General features: G+C 45.0%; 1 protein-coding gene across 1 annotated transcript in view; it reads left to right on the top strand.

Annotated features, from left to right (window-relative positions):
- The window catches only part of SIDT1 (SID1 transmembrane family member 1), a 66,694-nt gene that overhangs the window by 17,065 nt on the left and 33,796 nt on the right, over positions 1–15,833 (top strand). The window contains exons 2-8 of the mRNA XM_060269166.2: positions 2,691–2,812; positions 3,147–3,317; positions 5,382–5,427; positions 10,947–11,048; positions 12,282–12,365; positions 13,542–13,635; positions 14,551–14,622. Coding sequence (XP_060125149.1) covers positions 2,691–2,812; positions 3,147–3,317; positions 5,382–5,427; positions 10,947–11,048; positions 12,282–12,365; positions 13,542–13,635; positions 14,551–14,622 — 691 coding nt within the window. The remainder of the gene's footprint in view (positions 1–2,690; positions 2,813–3,146; positions 3,318–5,381; positions 5,428–10,946; positions 11,049–12,281; positions 12,366–13,541; positions 13,636–14,550; positions 14,623–15,833) is intronic.

The following is a 15,833-nucleotide window of genomic DNA, read 5'->3' as shown; positions in this document are numbered from 1 at the left end:
AACAAGTTTGACCTAAACCCCCCAAAACAGGGCTTCCCTTCCTTAAAAAAACTCAACGGCTTTGACCTGAACCCCCCCAAAGGGGGTAGATCACTCCCAGTTTTTAACTCTGTGAGTAGATCAGAGTCTCTTGGGAGGTGGCCACCCCTGATTTACAGTATACAGATGCAGGAGGAGGGGCAGACTGGAACACCAATGCTTTTTATAAACATCACTGTGTCTATCAAAGCTACAGCCCCCCCCCCTTCTTATTCACTTCCTTTTAGCCTTGCAGGGCCACCTCAGTCAAATTGAATCCTCTGCACCCTCATTAAATCGCCAATAGAACTGTTAATGCGATCCCTGAATGCCCATTAACAACTCCCACTGAATAACAATAGGGTGAATAGGGTGGACCTTGCCTGAAGGGATATTATGCTCCATTGTCTTAACTGCTTAAGTACTGGTAGCCACTTTGCTTTATTTATTTGATGTGTTTTTGTTACAGCTGTGTTCCCGCCCCCAGCAAGTGGAGAGCTGCTCTTGCTAAAGCAAAGCCCTTTCCACTTCAGTTTTTGGAGGGGCAAAGTATTGGTTATGGTCTGTAAAATACAATAATTTTTTGCTTCTGGGGGGGGGCAGCTGCCCCCTCCTGCCCCCCTGTCTACACCCATGCTTCTGTTCTTCAAAAACTATTCAGTGCAAAAGATGGCAATGTATGGACCAGAAGTCTCATGTGGCTGGCATCAGAGCTTTTGTGTAGCTCAAGGCTGACAGAGTGAGGCAGTTGCCAGAGGCAGTGATTGGTGGAAGGAGTGGGGCAGTGGTAGCAACACACACACACACACACACACACACACACACACACACAGAGAGAGAGAGAGAGGGAGAGGGAGGGAGGGAGGGAGGGAGGGAGAGAGAGAGAGGAGACACCCTCCCTTATGCAGTACAGGTCTCTATGTGCTATGAAGGGCTCCTGCTCCCCTCTCTTGGAGTGCAATGAAGGATAGTATCCTGTGGAAGTACAATTCATCTGTGTGAACTTCAGCAAGAGGAATGGGGTGGGGGTTGTCCCTTGCTTTAGGCAGCAACAGGCCTTTGTGTGGGCCACATCCTATATTCTGAGAACATAGGCTTATTTTATTATGTGAGCTTTCAGACTTCATGACTGTGGAGAACATGGGAATGATAGAATGCCATAGAAGTTCCAAAGAAATAAATAAAAAGACAAATGGCTAAATTTATAGGCTTTGAGGTTTTATAATTTGTAGTAATTACAATTCTTAATCTTTCTAATTCCACATTGATCTGGTGAGAACAGGGATTTGTCATGCTTACAAGTTTTTCAAAAATCCCCACCACTGTCTCTCTGGCCTAGACAAGAGGTGGATTCAGAGCAGTGTGACCAGTTCTGCCTATGATGTGTTGCAACTATTGATGTGGTGCAGAGTATAAAGCGTTGGGTTGACAGGGAGAATTTACGTGTGAAATATCACAGGTTTCATTTTGTCCCCATGGATCCTGGACTCGAGGTTGCCTTTCCAGCTTTTATTAAACTTTATGGAGGAGAGAAAGATATGCTTGTCGCATAGCTTGTGTTGCCATGGCAACATTAATAGACATCTGTCGTGAGGACATCTGGCTTCTTGAGCCACTTCTGCCCTGCGGATGTTTTGGGTCTGTAGCTGACAGGCAATTACAGGTTCTCCTACATTCTTCCTCTTTTGCTGGACATTGTGGGCAGGAAAAGCTTGGCTTATCACTACACCTTCTGACGTTTTTGATGTGAGATAACAGGAGTGGCAGTCAGGGTGGGTAACCCCAGTGAAAGATTACTGCCCATCTCAGGATGGAGGGCCAGAGGCATAGAGCGGCAGGAGTGGGCCGAGTCACCCATGGGGGCGAGGCAATCCGTGCATGGGAGTGGTGCACGGGGGCAGCACGGCAATTCGCCCAGGGGGGTGGCACGGCAAGCTGCCCACCGAGTCTGCCTGGTGGATGCAAGCCCTACGCTGCCATTTTGGGCAGCGTGTGGCCCTGAGCCACCGCGTCACTCCCAGGCGAGATGCGTGGCTTGGGCACACTGCAGGCGAGGCCTCGTGCCGCCTCCCACGGTGTGCCATTTTGTCACACAGACCCCTCAAGGATGACACCTGGGGCGGGCCGTATCCTCCTTCCTATGCACCTGTGGAGGACATCTTTATCATAGCTGCCAAGTTTTCCCTTTTCTCGTGAGGAAGCCTATTCAGCATAATGGAAAATCCCTGGAAAAAAGGGATAACTTGGCAGCTATGATCTTTATAAGACGCAGGGGGATGGGGGCAGGACACTCCAGCAGAATGCCAAGTGGCATTTGCTATGAGAGATACTGGTGACAATATTCCAAGTCCCTTATCTCTCAAATGAGATTATTACATGGGGCAGGTAACAACATATTAAACGTCTATGGCAAGTTCATTGGCAAAATGGAGGCAAGTTTCTCAGAAAACTAATGAGGAGAATGGTGCCTGCAAATGTTTGCCTCATATCCCAGGTTTGACAAATCCTAGAAACAAACTGGTTGTTGTTCTTTAAATGAAATCTGGAACTTCAAGTTCAGAGGCCGGGGGAGCATCTGTTCCCCTTGCCTCCCCATCATGGTTACCCTTGGAGATGACGCTATGTGGGTTTTTAATTAGTGAGTGCTTGTACTTTTTTTTTCCTCTTTGCAGGTGGATGCAGTCCGGGTTAATGTACAGAGTAACTCTGAAGATCTTCAGTATCCAGTCTTGTTTGTAGTTCGGCAGCAGAAAGGAGTGCTATCCTGGCAAGTCCCACTTATTTTTCGAGGCCTGTAAGTAGTTGTAATATTGTCATTGCCGGACTTGGTGTATTTGTTGCTATTCTGTTTAAGGTTTTCCATATTTAGTCCCCTTCATTGAATAGGGGATGAGAGCATATCATTGCATCACAGGTCCCACCCATTGTATCTGTGGAGTGGTGGAAGGATATCTTCAGTGGCAGAGGTGTGTCTCAATTCTGCTGGCATGATGGGGCTCCTGCAGAATCCTATAGCCCTTTCATCAGTGCCTACTGAATATGGATCAATGTGGCTGTTCCCCTGGAATTTAGCATTGTCATTTTTCTTGGGTATGAAGAATTCTGGATTTTATTCTTGTTTTTTTCAGTTACCAAAGAAGTTATAACTACCAAGAAGTGAGCCGTACCCTCTGCCCTTCACAGCCCACACCTGACAGTGGACCTTCTGAGCAGATCATATTTGTAGATGTGGCTTCCATGGCCCCCTATAATGCCGTATACGCACTGCAGGTCACCAAGATTAAGAGCTTCCAACTTATGTGAGTGGTTCACGTTTTGACTCTGAGCTCATCTGTGTTTTTCGTGCTGCATTCACTGTTGCTGTCGGTTACACATACGTATCACCACTGTGACTAGAAGACCGTAGGCTACTTTGAGATACGGTACAGTATATAATTGGTTCAGGTTGCTCTGGCTTATTGTTAGCAGAGCTTGGAGACAGATTCATTGCTGCTTGCTGCAAGGGAAAGCTAGTCAAAAGCATAGGTGCCAACTCCCTGAGGCCCTGGGTGCCCGATCACCTACAAAATTCCCCATGAAGGAGCCAGGCACCCACAAATTTCGGTGTCAAGGCCACACACGCTGCATGGCACCCACGGCCTGGGGCACCCATGGTCACGGGGCCAAGCTGGCACTCCTGGTGGACAGCATCTTCTGGGCAGAGTCCAAGCCTAAAACTTATTTTTTACTCTTGGATACATTTTAGTTGGATCCTCAAGATTTTTGTGGTTTGTTTGTGTGTGTGTGTGTGTGCGCGTGCGTACGTACCTTAAACTTGCAACCCCTCTGTCTTAGATTGTCCTGACATACTGGGTGTGTGCTGGGCCGTTATAAATGCAGACCCCCTTTTATATACATGGAGATTTTCACTTTTCTGCCTTGTGCTATTGAATATCCATGGAAACCCCAGCTGGCTTTTCTAAGAGTTTGCTTATTCAGCCATTGGTAATTTGATTTACTTAAAACACACACACACACACCATTATCACAAAGCATACAAAAAGATAAAGGAAGTAATTGCTTTCCGAAACATTAGTGCAGCTTACAGAGTTGAAACCATAGCTGCCAAGTTTTCCCTTTTCTCACGAGGAAGCCTATTCAGCATAATGGAATTTCCCTTTAAAAAGGGATAACTTGGCAGCTATGGTTGAAACAGACTTGTAGCAAAACGGAACACTATAAATCTGTGGTTCTCAAAGAGTGTAGTGTACCAAACTGGTGTGGAAGGAGAGGATGGCAAGTCTGGTGGGAAGATTCAAGGGCAATCAAACTCATTGAGTTTGTGTACATACATAAGGTACATATGTAAGGGGCTCGTTTATAATTATATTTTGGAAATGACTCATGTTTGGAAATGACTCATGTAGATGCATTTATTTTATACTTACTGGATGTCCCATGATGATATTATAAAGTAATTGTGTTATAAATCAAACACAGCCAGGAGTTGTTCATACAAATGCATTGCAAAATAAAATGAAACAACTTTTGATTCTGGCCCAGAGAAGAAATTTTGAGAACCACTGCTATCATAAACAAATGGGTAAAAAGAGGGATTGGCATATTCCCTCTTGCACTTTTACTCCAACCAAGACTGACGCATTGTGGCTGGAAGGTGGGGTAATTCCTCTGTATTTCCATACAGAAAGTAAATCATATTGAATTGGACAGAGGATGGTTTCAGGAGGAAGGTGTTGATTTTCCCTCAAAACATCTGTAATTTGATCTCTGCTGAAGAAGCCATCACAGTCACCTGATAATTGATCTGTTGCCTTAAGCCAGGCTTCCTCAAACTCAGCCCTCCAGATGTTTTGGGACTACAATTCCCATCATCCCTGACCACTGGTCCTGTTAGCTAGGGATCATGGGAGTTGTAGGCCAAAAACATCTGGAGGGCCGAGTTTGAGGAAGCCTGCCTTAAGTGATGCAATGAAATTGCCTGACTTTTTCCCTCTGAAGAAAAGACCTTAGGTTCAGAGATCACTTTCTTCCATGAAGGGTGAACAGGGTAAATCAGGGCATCTGATTCAAGGAGAAAGAGATGCTTTCATAATCCAGCTTCTCAGTGTTGCTTTGGTACCAACCTGTTATATGCCAAATGAACTGATGAGCAGGGAAAATACCTTATGGCTTTTCTCATTGACTTTGTGGGTGCCTGGCCCCCACGATTATATTATTGTGGGTGCCCAAGCACCCATGGCCCCCTGGAGTTGGCTCCTATGATGGGCTTCACCTTCAAAAACCTTTTGCCTGCCAACGTTCTGGTGTATTTTGGGTTTTATGTCAGCATCCATACTAATCTTTCCCCCCTCCTGTGTTTTCAGGTCGAACACTCCTTTTAGCTTCAGTGCCAGCCCTTCCCAACCTCAGGTAAGTTAAAGTACTGAATGCTATAGATTATACATCCCTCCCCCCAGTGGCAAATGAGTATAATTAGTAGTTTGATTATTAGGATCACTACCTCTCCTTTCTTAAGATGCTGATATGCCCTAATTGCACAATACCATAAAACATTATCTTGTGGCCATTGTAAGTACTGTATTTTCCTGTGTATAAGATGATATTTTCTGCTAAAAAGAATTAGTAAAAAATTGGGGGTCGTCTTATACACGGATGGTGAATGCATGGGGTTTAAAACACACACACACACACACACACACACACACACACCACACCACACCACACCACACCACACCACACCACACCACACCACTTACCTTCCTGCAGCTGCCATGAAGAAGCTGCTAGAACCAGTTCCACCAACCATTACAGGCTGACCTCTGGTGGGATTTGTTCATTCTTTAGCAAATGTCTGGGTCAACAAGTTTCTGCCACTTCTTATTGTCCGGGTTTTCATTTTTGGAGATATGGCAACCCTAAAATATAGATTTTTAAAATTTTGGGTTTAAAAAAAGGGGGTCACCTTATACATCGGGGCATCTTATACATGGAAAAATATGGTAAATAAGCTTTATTGTACTAGCCAAATGCCATAACAAAACCATACAAACACAACCAGGAAAAGAAATATCTATATTATATATAAAAAACAGAGCCACTGCCTGTACCATCAAAATAATAAAATGCAGATGCATTACTGAATGGTTTTGTAGAGTGGGGACGCCACACAACATACAATATTTTAGACCTCTGAATCTCTCTCACAGTTTACTGGTACTTCAATTTTGTCCAGGTTCTTCTTCCTTACCTTTCTTGCTGCCAGTGCAAACAGTATGAGTTGCTGGAGCATTACCGTGTTTCTCCTAAAATAAGACGGTCCTCAAAAATAAGCCATGTCAGGCTTTTCATTAGTAGAATAAATATAAGACATCCCCCGAAAATAAGCCGCTTCGGGGAGCGCAGCGCAGCGCGAAGAGCCTGGTGAGAGGCAGCTGCGGCTGCGGCTGCAGGTGAAGCCCGGGATCTGCGTGGGCGACTGGGGGCGAACGCCCTGAGCGCTGCGGCGGTGGCGAAGAGGCGCCCGATCAGCTGAGAAGTGGGCTGATCAGGCGCCTCTTCGCTACCGCCGCAGCACTCAGGGCGCTCGTCCCCAGTCGCCCAGGCAGATCCTGGGCTTCACCTGCAGCCGCAGCTGCCTCTCACCAGGCTCTTCGCGCTGTGCTGCGCTCCCCGAAGCGGCTCCCGTGCAGCCGCCTCTTGCCGGTTCCTCCGCCGCCTCTTCTCTCACAGCCGCCTCTGCGGCTGCTTCCTGCTCTGCCGATGCGTTTGGATCCTTGGATCACGGCGTTTCTTCTGCTCCCCAGCAGCACGCAAATGGGAGGGCCGGAACCCCGCTGAGCTCCGCAGTATTACGGTATTATTGTGCTTTGTTACAAGGGCAGCCTTGCCATTTTTATTTTCTGCTCCCTGGCTCTCAACGGGTCCCGCGCGGTGTGCTGCTGCCGGCTCTCAACGGGTCGGGGCTCGGCGCAGCATGCTGTTGCCAGCTCCCGCTCGAAAAAATAAGACATCCCCTGAAAATAAGCCGTGGTGTGTTTTTTTGGAGGAAAAATAAATATAAGACGTGTCTTATTTTAGGAGAAGCACGGTAGCAATATTGAACAGCCATAGCACACTCTCCGTGGGTGGGGGAGGTAGCTTTTCTGGACAAACAAGGCATTTACAAAGCGTTCCCTAGGTTCTGTATATAGTGGGCAATGTAATAAATAGTGTTGGATGTCCTTCACCTGTGGTTGCCCACAAATACAAAGTCTATCTGTGTACAGAACCCTGTTATAACGCCCATCCAGGACAGCAGAGAGCATTACTTGTGGCCATTGGAAATATTGTGTTGCATACTTCTACCAGGCTCTTTGCCTGTCCAGGTGCACGGGGAGGCCATGGCCCAAGGAACAAATCATTAGCAAGCAGCACATTCTAAGCCCTAAACCAGGGGTTCCCAACAAAATTTTCTCGAGGACCCCTCATCGAGCCTATTAATTCCTAATCCTAAAATTAAAAAGTGAGAGCCAAATTAAGAGTCTTTTTATATTTTATATTTATACGTTTTTTACAGTTACAACAGAGTACTCCATCAGTATACAGTTAGTTTTAATTTTCAGTTCTTAATGAGATGAACCACTTTTAAACCAACGGTCCATTTTTAACTACGCGAATTGTAGCTTCCGCGAAAAACAACGCTTTGTTTACAAACACTACTGTTTTGCAAAGAGGCAGCGTGCGCCAGGGAGGAGGGAGGGGAATGGAGAAGACAGGGTACCTGCGCAGTAGCGCACAAATGAAGCCGACGCACGCAAAGCATCTTGGGGAGGTGAGCGTTAGTAGAATGTGCGCGCTGCCTCTTTGCAAAACAGTAGTGTTTGTAAAGCGCCACCTAACGGCATACAGCAGAACTACTGCCTCTATCTAATTCTAGTTTTGCGCTAGACTCTGCTCATGCAGGAAGCGGCCAAAACAAAAAATCTGTTATCATACGAAATATATTTAATATATTTTTTAGCATCTTGCGGACCCCTCTGGCATAGCTCGCGGACCCCTGGGGGTCCGCAGACTACCTGTTGGGAACCACTGCCCTAAACTACCTCGGCTCAGTATACCTGAAGGAGCATCTCCACCCCCATCATTCTGCCCGGACACTGAGGTCCAGCCCCGAGGGCCTTTTGGTGATTCCCTCACTGTGAGATGTGAGGTTACAGGGAACCAGGCAGATGGCCTTCTGGGTGGTGGTGCCCACCCTGTGGAACGCTCTCCCATCAGATGTCAAGGAAATAAACAACTACGTATCTGACTTTTAGAAGACATCTGAAGGCAGCCCTGTTTAGGGACGTTTTTAATGTTTGATGTTTTATTCTGTTTTTAATTTCTGTTTATTCTGTTGTGAGCCACCCAGAGTGGCTGGAGTATAATTAACAAGTTGTTGTTGTTGTTGTTGTTGTTGTTGTTGTTGTCACCTTGCAAGAAGTAGTGGCTTGTGTGAGGAGTGGTGGAGAGCAGGAGCTCAGCCTAGCAGGATTTTCTAAGTCTATGAAATGTTCAGACTGAATAGTGGGCCCTGCGGCTCAGGCTTTGTAGCAGTAGGTGGGGCTTTTTTCTGTAGGGTTGCCAGACTCAATAGAGGACAGGACTTCTGTGCCTTTAATTGTCCTGCTCTCTTTTGAGTCTGGAAACCTTAAAGAGAAACTAGCAGACCCTTTGCTTGGAAATTAAACAGAGGGTCTGCTGGTTTCTCTTTAAGGTTTCCAGACTCAAAAGAGAGCAGGGCAATTAAAGGCACAGAAGTCCTGTCCTCTATTGAGTCTGGCAACCCTAGTTTTCTGATGAGGTTCCAAGTCAGCTGGTGGGGCTTGCAATGACGCCCTAAAGTGGCACCTCTGAAGAGCAGAGTTCAGTCTGCATCTTCTTCAGCAGATAACTTGCCTTGGTGGCACAGGACGTAAGATGCTGGAGCCTGGCCTCTGAGAGTCATGTTTCTGGCTACAGTGTCCCATCCCTTCCCTGCTGTTGGTGAATTATGCCCCTTCCTTTTCCTGCCACAACATTTCACACACTTGCAGAGTTCTGAATCAAAACACCATAGCTATGAAAAGCAGCGGAGATAGTAGAGAGGATAATCTTTGTACATTGTGAGAAGCAGAAGTATTTTAGTCCCATATAAGTGCCCCACCCCCCGCTTCAAACATTGTTGCTCATTTTTACCCATGGCTGCAAAGTCCACTTCTTGTTTGATCTGCTAAGGGAGAAAAGCTATTTGCTTAGTTGAAAGGCACCAGGTTATGGGACTGATAGTGGACAAGGGCAAATGTATTAAAAAGCAGCTCCTTCAGTAATAGGGAGCACACAATAAGCAACGTCTCTTTTGGACCATAGTGGAATTCAAGCACCTCTTTCAAGCTTCCACCATCTTTAGGTGTAACAGTCTTAACTCTGTTTACCAAATCTTGCATAAGAAATTCCTACGTACTTAACATTCTGTTTTGGTTTGCTTTGCTTTTGAAGATTTGTATCTGAGCTTGGTTACCTGAGTGTGAGGGCAAGCACCTTGTGAGTTATCTTTTCAAAGATGTATTCTCTCTGGATGCAAATATGTCAATGGACTTTCCTTCATCCCTTTCCTCAGTTAACCTTCAGCCTCAGCCTAGTTCCCATCCCTCCCTTTTCTTCTCTTTTTACTTTATTGTAACAGTGTTAGGGGTACGGTACTTTTAGCAGAGAAGTAGCTCATTAATGCCAATGATAAAGAAATAGGAAGGTTTATATTATTTCCCCCACTGGCTAGTGGAAGCATTTGTGAAATGACTACACTGTAGTCCTCATAGGCCGCAGTAATGAGAATCTTTGAGGAACTGGTTTTTCTGGTTTTCAGAATGATGTCTGCCAGGTTTTTTTTTTGCCAAAACACAGGCTGAGCTCATTCAACAAGAGATGAAATTGTAACAGTAAGCTTTTTGACCCTGTGAAGATGGGTACAAAAGACAGGTGCACTACAAACAAGGAGATTAATGGCCATTATTATTACTATTATTTCATTTTAAATTCCTATCCTGCCCTTCTTCTCAAAGAAGGCCAGAGCGGCAGCCAAGACAATGCATAGTTTGTGTTATTGTGCTGTTGCGATTGTGTGAGTGAATGGTGAATTTTTTCAACTGCATAAACCGAAGAGGAGCACGTGACGGAGCCTAGGAGCGGCTGCAGCTCCTTGCCACATGTGCATGCAGTTTAATCTATGTTTGCCACCATTTAACTGCTCTGAGGTTTTACAGTCAATACCGAGGAAATAAACAGCTTGCTCCACCACTTCATACTGTTTAACTGGAGCTGACCGCAACCACAGCTTGGCAATGCGGAGGTTGCCACTCCTGTGGTCACTCTTGAATTTCTACCTTCACATTTAAGTCTCCAGCCACATGGGTCTGAACCTTGCCTGTGATGGATGCTGATTGGACAACTGCTGGTGGGCGTGGCTCACCATGATAGATCTCAGTATTTATTTCTTGTGAAATTCAACCTTTCCTCTATGTTGGAACTCAAGGCAGTGTGCCCAGGGAGTCTTCCTTCTGGGCACTGAGCAGGTTGAGACTTGCTTACCTTCAGCACACTTTCCATGCCATGTGCCTTCAGACCAATGCTCTGCGACGAGGGACTTGCTTAAGTTGGCAGTAGCGGACTTTGGGCTTTAAAATTTCAGCGGCGCCCTGTACAAAGGCCAAATTTGGTGCCCCTCCAACTCTCGCCTTCTGTTGCTTCCCATTGTTGCAGTGTCCCCTGAGGTGCCCTCTCAGCTTGGAGCCCAATGTGGGCAAACCGGTCACGCTTCCTTCAATTCTCCTGTGAATTTGGGTTCTCCAGTGGGCGTGGCTTTTCTCATGACATACGGATGTTTTTAGCGCATGACAAGAAAGAACCCTAAAATCCTTTCCTTCTTTCCATAGTATTTTCTGTACACGTTCCCTCCAGATGTGGATTCTGTCATAGTCAGAGTGACTTCCGAGACAGTCTACCCATGCTCCGTTGTCTCCATCCAGGATATTGTGGTAAGGTCGTACAGAAAGGCTGTAATAGCCTGGTAGAACATTTTGGTGTGGCTTTCCCAGGCTTAGCACCGCACATCAGTAACTATGTCTGAGGCATTGGGAGCTTTGTCTGGGCTTTTAAGATTTAAATGGTTTGAACTGAGGTCTCATGCCAAATGGTGAGAATATGCTTAGGTGTGTTTGTGGTCACTGGTCAGGGGAATGGCTAGTGACAGGGGCAAAACTAGGCTTTATTTCATCCGGGTCAAAGGCCCAGTTTGGCACCTCTCCACGTGCATTTGTGTACATACACACACAGTCTGGAAGCCTTCACCCGGGCTTCACCTGGGGTAAAAGAACTGGCTATTGTCACATATGTATGCAACAACAGCTGCAGGTGTACTATTAGCCCAGAGTCAGAAAGAAGATAAAGTCCTTACCAGAGAGGAATGACAAATCAAGCTGTTGGACTATGCCAACATGGCAAAACTGACTGGAAGACCTAAACTTCGATAAAGAATGGGGGGAAATTATAATTTATCTAGGAGATCACAGTAAACAGATGAAAACACTAGCAGGATTTTTATAACACAAATATTATGGATAAGATGGAAAGATACAGAATATGGATTGTGGAAAAATATGCAGTTAAGAAGATGTACAATAGGACCCATGGAGGGAAAGGTGGGAAGTCCAGAGATTTGGAGAAATCTCTAAATATGGATATGTAATTTGGGTTGTTATAATTTAATACTTTTAAAACCAAATAAAAAAATTATTATACAAATGAACTGCCTATCCCCTCCCCAAGGTACCGCACTGTTTGTGAGCTGTACACAGTTTCTTCCAGACTCGTGAAAGTCGGTTGTTCTTGGTCAGCTGGAATCAACATGTAATGTTTTAAAATACAGGAGATGGCTTTCGATGTAAAGCAGTCATGTTTAAGGGGAAGTAATCAATTCAGGACAGGTCAAGACAGTACAAACAGGAACTTAGAATAAAGGGCAAACAATCCCATGTGCATTGTGGGTTTTTGAGGGGATACTTACTGAGCTTTTTCACAAAGTAATAGGAGACACTGGTAGAGACTGGAGGCTGCCACATTAAACGGCATCTGCCGTAAATATTGAGAAAAATATTATATGGTGTATATTGTACAGTGCAAAATTGCAGTTCAGGAAAAGATTTGTGCAAGATAACTTTACCAGAGAACCTAAGACAACTTTTTTAACAAGCAATGTCTATCTGTTGCAGTGTCCAGTTTATGATTTGGACCATAATGTGGAATTTAATGGCGTTTACCAATCCATGACAAAACAGGCAGCCATCACTGTGCAGGTGAGTTGCTTATTCTATCCATTAAGCCATTTCCCTGTTTTTCATTTTCACTTTATTATTCTAGCCCAAGGGTCAGCAACCTTTTTCAGCTGTGGGCTGGTCTACCATCCCTCAGACCCTGTGGTGGGCCAGACTTTTTTTGGGGGGGGGGAGGATGAACGAATTCCTATGCCCCACAAATAACCCAGAGATGCATTTTAAATAAAAGCACACATTCTATTCATGTAAAAACACGCTGAGCCAGACTGAGAAGGCGACAGGCCTTAGGCCCACAGGCCTTAGGTTGCCTACCCCTGTTCAAGCCACAGGCAGCTCTAGGTTCAAAAAATGTTGAGCTTAAGACAGGGATGTACAATAGATGGAGAAAGGTTCTATGACCCTCTCCAAGTTTCTATTCTTGTTTTGGGGAAGGGACACGGGTGGCGCTGTGGGTTAAACCACAGAACCTAGGGCTTGCCGATCAGAAGGTTGGCGGTTCAAATCCCCAGATGGGGTGAGCTCCCATTGCTCGGTCCCAGCTCCTGCCAACCTAGCAGTTCGAAAGCACATCGAAGTGCAAGTAGATAAATAGGTACCACTACAGCGGGAAGGTCAACGGCGTTTCCGTGTGCTACTCTGGTTCGCCAGAAGTGGCTTTGTCATGCTGGCCACATGACCTGGAAGCTGTACGCCGGCTCCCTCGGCCAATAATGCGAGATGAGCGCCGCAACCCCAGAGTCGGTCACAACTGGACCTAATGGTCAGGGGTCCCTTTACCTAGGCTTTGGGAAGGAGGCAGGAGAACCTGCCAGAGCCCTCATGTCTCCTTCCCAAAGCTCAGCCCCTTGCTTATCTGGCTTTGGGAGAGCAGCATGAAAGCTAAGGGGGAATGTCAAATGTTGCTGAGGGCTGCCATAAAAGGCCTTGAGGGCCACAGGTGGCCCTTGGGCCACACTTTGGACCACCCTGTCCTAGAGACTTGAGACTTAGCAATAGGAGCCCTCCCAATAGGAGCCCTCCCTATTCTTTGGAGAATAGATCCACTCTGTAAATGTAATAGGTACTGATATCCAACAACTTTGAATCATACAACAGTTTAAGTCTGTCAATGACTTAACTACATCTGAACTACAGAGATCCTCTCATTTGTTAGAAGACTCAGTTTTAAAGATGAATTTTGCTTCTTGTCTTATGCAGAAAAAGGACTTCCCAAGCATGCAGTTCTTTGTTGTATTTGTCATAAAGCCTGAGGACTATGCCTGCGGGGGATCAATACCTTCCTCCATTCGAGGTAAGAGGACTGGAACCAGTATGGTTGGGGAAAGCAGCCCATTCATAAAGCACCATCTTGGACACACTTAGACTGCAATGGCAATGTCCATATGAAATTTCATCAGTTGTCTAAATGTAGTTGGATCCTAGAGAAGCCCAGTAAGCAGCTGTGAAAAGAAGGAAGGAGCTTCCCAGGTTGGGCATCTACTTACGAACCCTATAAATAATATCTGGCCAGAGTTATTATCAAGAGATGATAGCATCTGCACCACATAACTTTCAGTGTGATCCTGCCTTTGATATGTATCAAAGTTCAAAGGAATGTTGCCCAGTTGCCTCTTCAGTGTGTCCTATCATTTTTGTTCCCTAAGCAGTAGTGGATTATGGGAACAATAGCTGCAGTGTGTGTGTGTGTGTGTGTGTGTGTGTAAAAAATGGTGGAAGGTTAAGGGTTTAATGTGCATTTTCACAGCAAAACTCAAACCTCACCAAAAAAAAAAAATCAGCTTTCCTCCCCACCACCACCACCAATCAGCAGTGGTTGCTTGAATTTTGCATATGAAATAAACTTTAGAGTACTTTTATTAATTGGGGAAAATATTAGTTAAAATTTTCCAAAAAGTCTTAAGTGCACATTGAATAAATTCATTCTTTGAAATCACACGGATTCTTGTAATTGATCTAGCATTTGTTGATTTCATTCATTCATTCATTTCCTGCTTTTCTTGAAAAATTATGAAAGCGGTGTCATTCAAAAAGACCAGAGTACAACAATTCCTGTGCTGCATCATGGAGAGGTCCCCAAGTTAGTGAGGGCTTATACAGCACCCCAACGTGTTCTGCCCAGAATAGCCTAAACTGCTGTTGCATGACCAAGGCCACAATAAATTCTTTCTCTCTCCCTGTCTCCCACCCTGCAATCTTCTTACTCTAGGAAAGGCTAACTACACCTGGAACCTGCAGCGCATGAAGAGTCTTGAAGTGACAGTTGTGCCCTCCATTAAAGGTATCTGGCTATCATGTTAACTTCTTCTTATGATGAGCCTCTGAAAGAGAAGTAAACTATTTGGGAACAATGTCCCTGTAGATAGGAGGAGTCTAGAAAGCACTAATGCATCCTATGCCTTTTTAAAATGTGGGGTTTTGGGGGGGGGTATTGGGTTGTTGTTTTTATTTTGATTATATGGTGCTGGAGGAGACTCTTGAGAGTCCCATGGACTGCAAGAAGATCAAATCTATCCATTCTTAAGGAAATCAGCCCTGAGTGCTCACTGGAAGGACAGATCCTGAAGCTGAGGCTCCAATACTTTGGCCACCTCATGAGAAGAGAAGAATCCTTGGAAAAGACTCTGATGTTGGGAAAGATTGAGGGCACTAGGAGAAGGGGACGACAGAGGACGAGATGGTTGGACAGTGTTCTCGAAGCTACGAACATGAGTTTGACCAAACTGCGGGAGGCAGTGCAAGACAGGAGTGCCTGGCGTGCTATGGTCCATGGGGTCATGAAGAGTCGGACACGACCAAACAACTAAACAACAACAACAATTGGGTTGTTGTTTTTATTTTGATTATATATTTTGTGGTTTTATATTTTGATTTTGTTCTGTGAGCCACCGTGAGACCTGCAGGTATAGGGCGGTATATAAATTCAATAAAATAATAATAATAATAATAATAATAATAATAATAATAATAATAATAATAGGATCTTTTTTTAAAAAAATAGTACAAAATGGCTAATTTTCACAGAACTGTTCCACTTTCAAGGCCAAACTAGGCACGGTGTTGAAATGCACCTTTATGTTTTATCTGTAGGTTTTGGGGCTGATAATTGTTGCTGGCCTCATAGCAGGCATAGAATGGCAATGCAACCCTCTTCTCCCCCACTGTAGTCCCGAGGAAACTTGCTTCTCTGAAGGAAGCACTGGAACATACTGACACAATCAGCTATTACATCTCCCTCCTGATTATCGCCACCCCACCCCACCCAGTTTATTCAGTGTATTTATTTGTTATACATACCCCTCTCCAGATAATAACAAAATCCATACGTAGCAAATAAGCAATATGCCAAGAAAACCATGCAACAATCAAAAAGAGCAGATGAAAAAATGACAGCTAGTTAAAAACATACCATATTTTTCTGTGTATAAGACTAGGTTTTTTCCCCTAATAAATTATGTCACAAATTAAGGAGTGTCTTATACATGGGGCCAT

This window comes from Zootoca vivipara, chromosome 15 (genome assembly GCF_965207765.1).
Source record: "Zootoca vivipara chromosome 15, rZooViv2.hap1.1, whole genome shotgun sequence".
NCBI classification, from domain to species: Eukaryota; Metazoa; Chordata; class Lepidosauria; order Squamata; family Lacertidae; genus Zootoca; species Zootoca vivipara.
The sequence above is the reverse complement of the archived record's forward strand: the minus strand, read 5'-3'. Positions and strand labels throughout refer to the sequence as shown.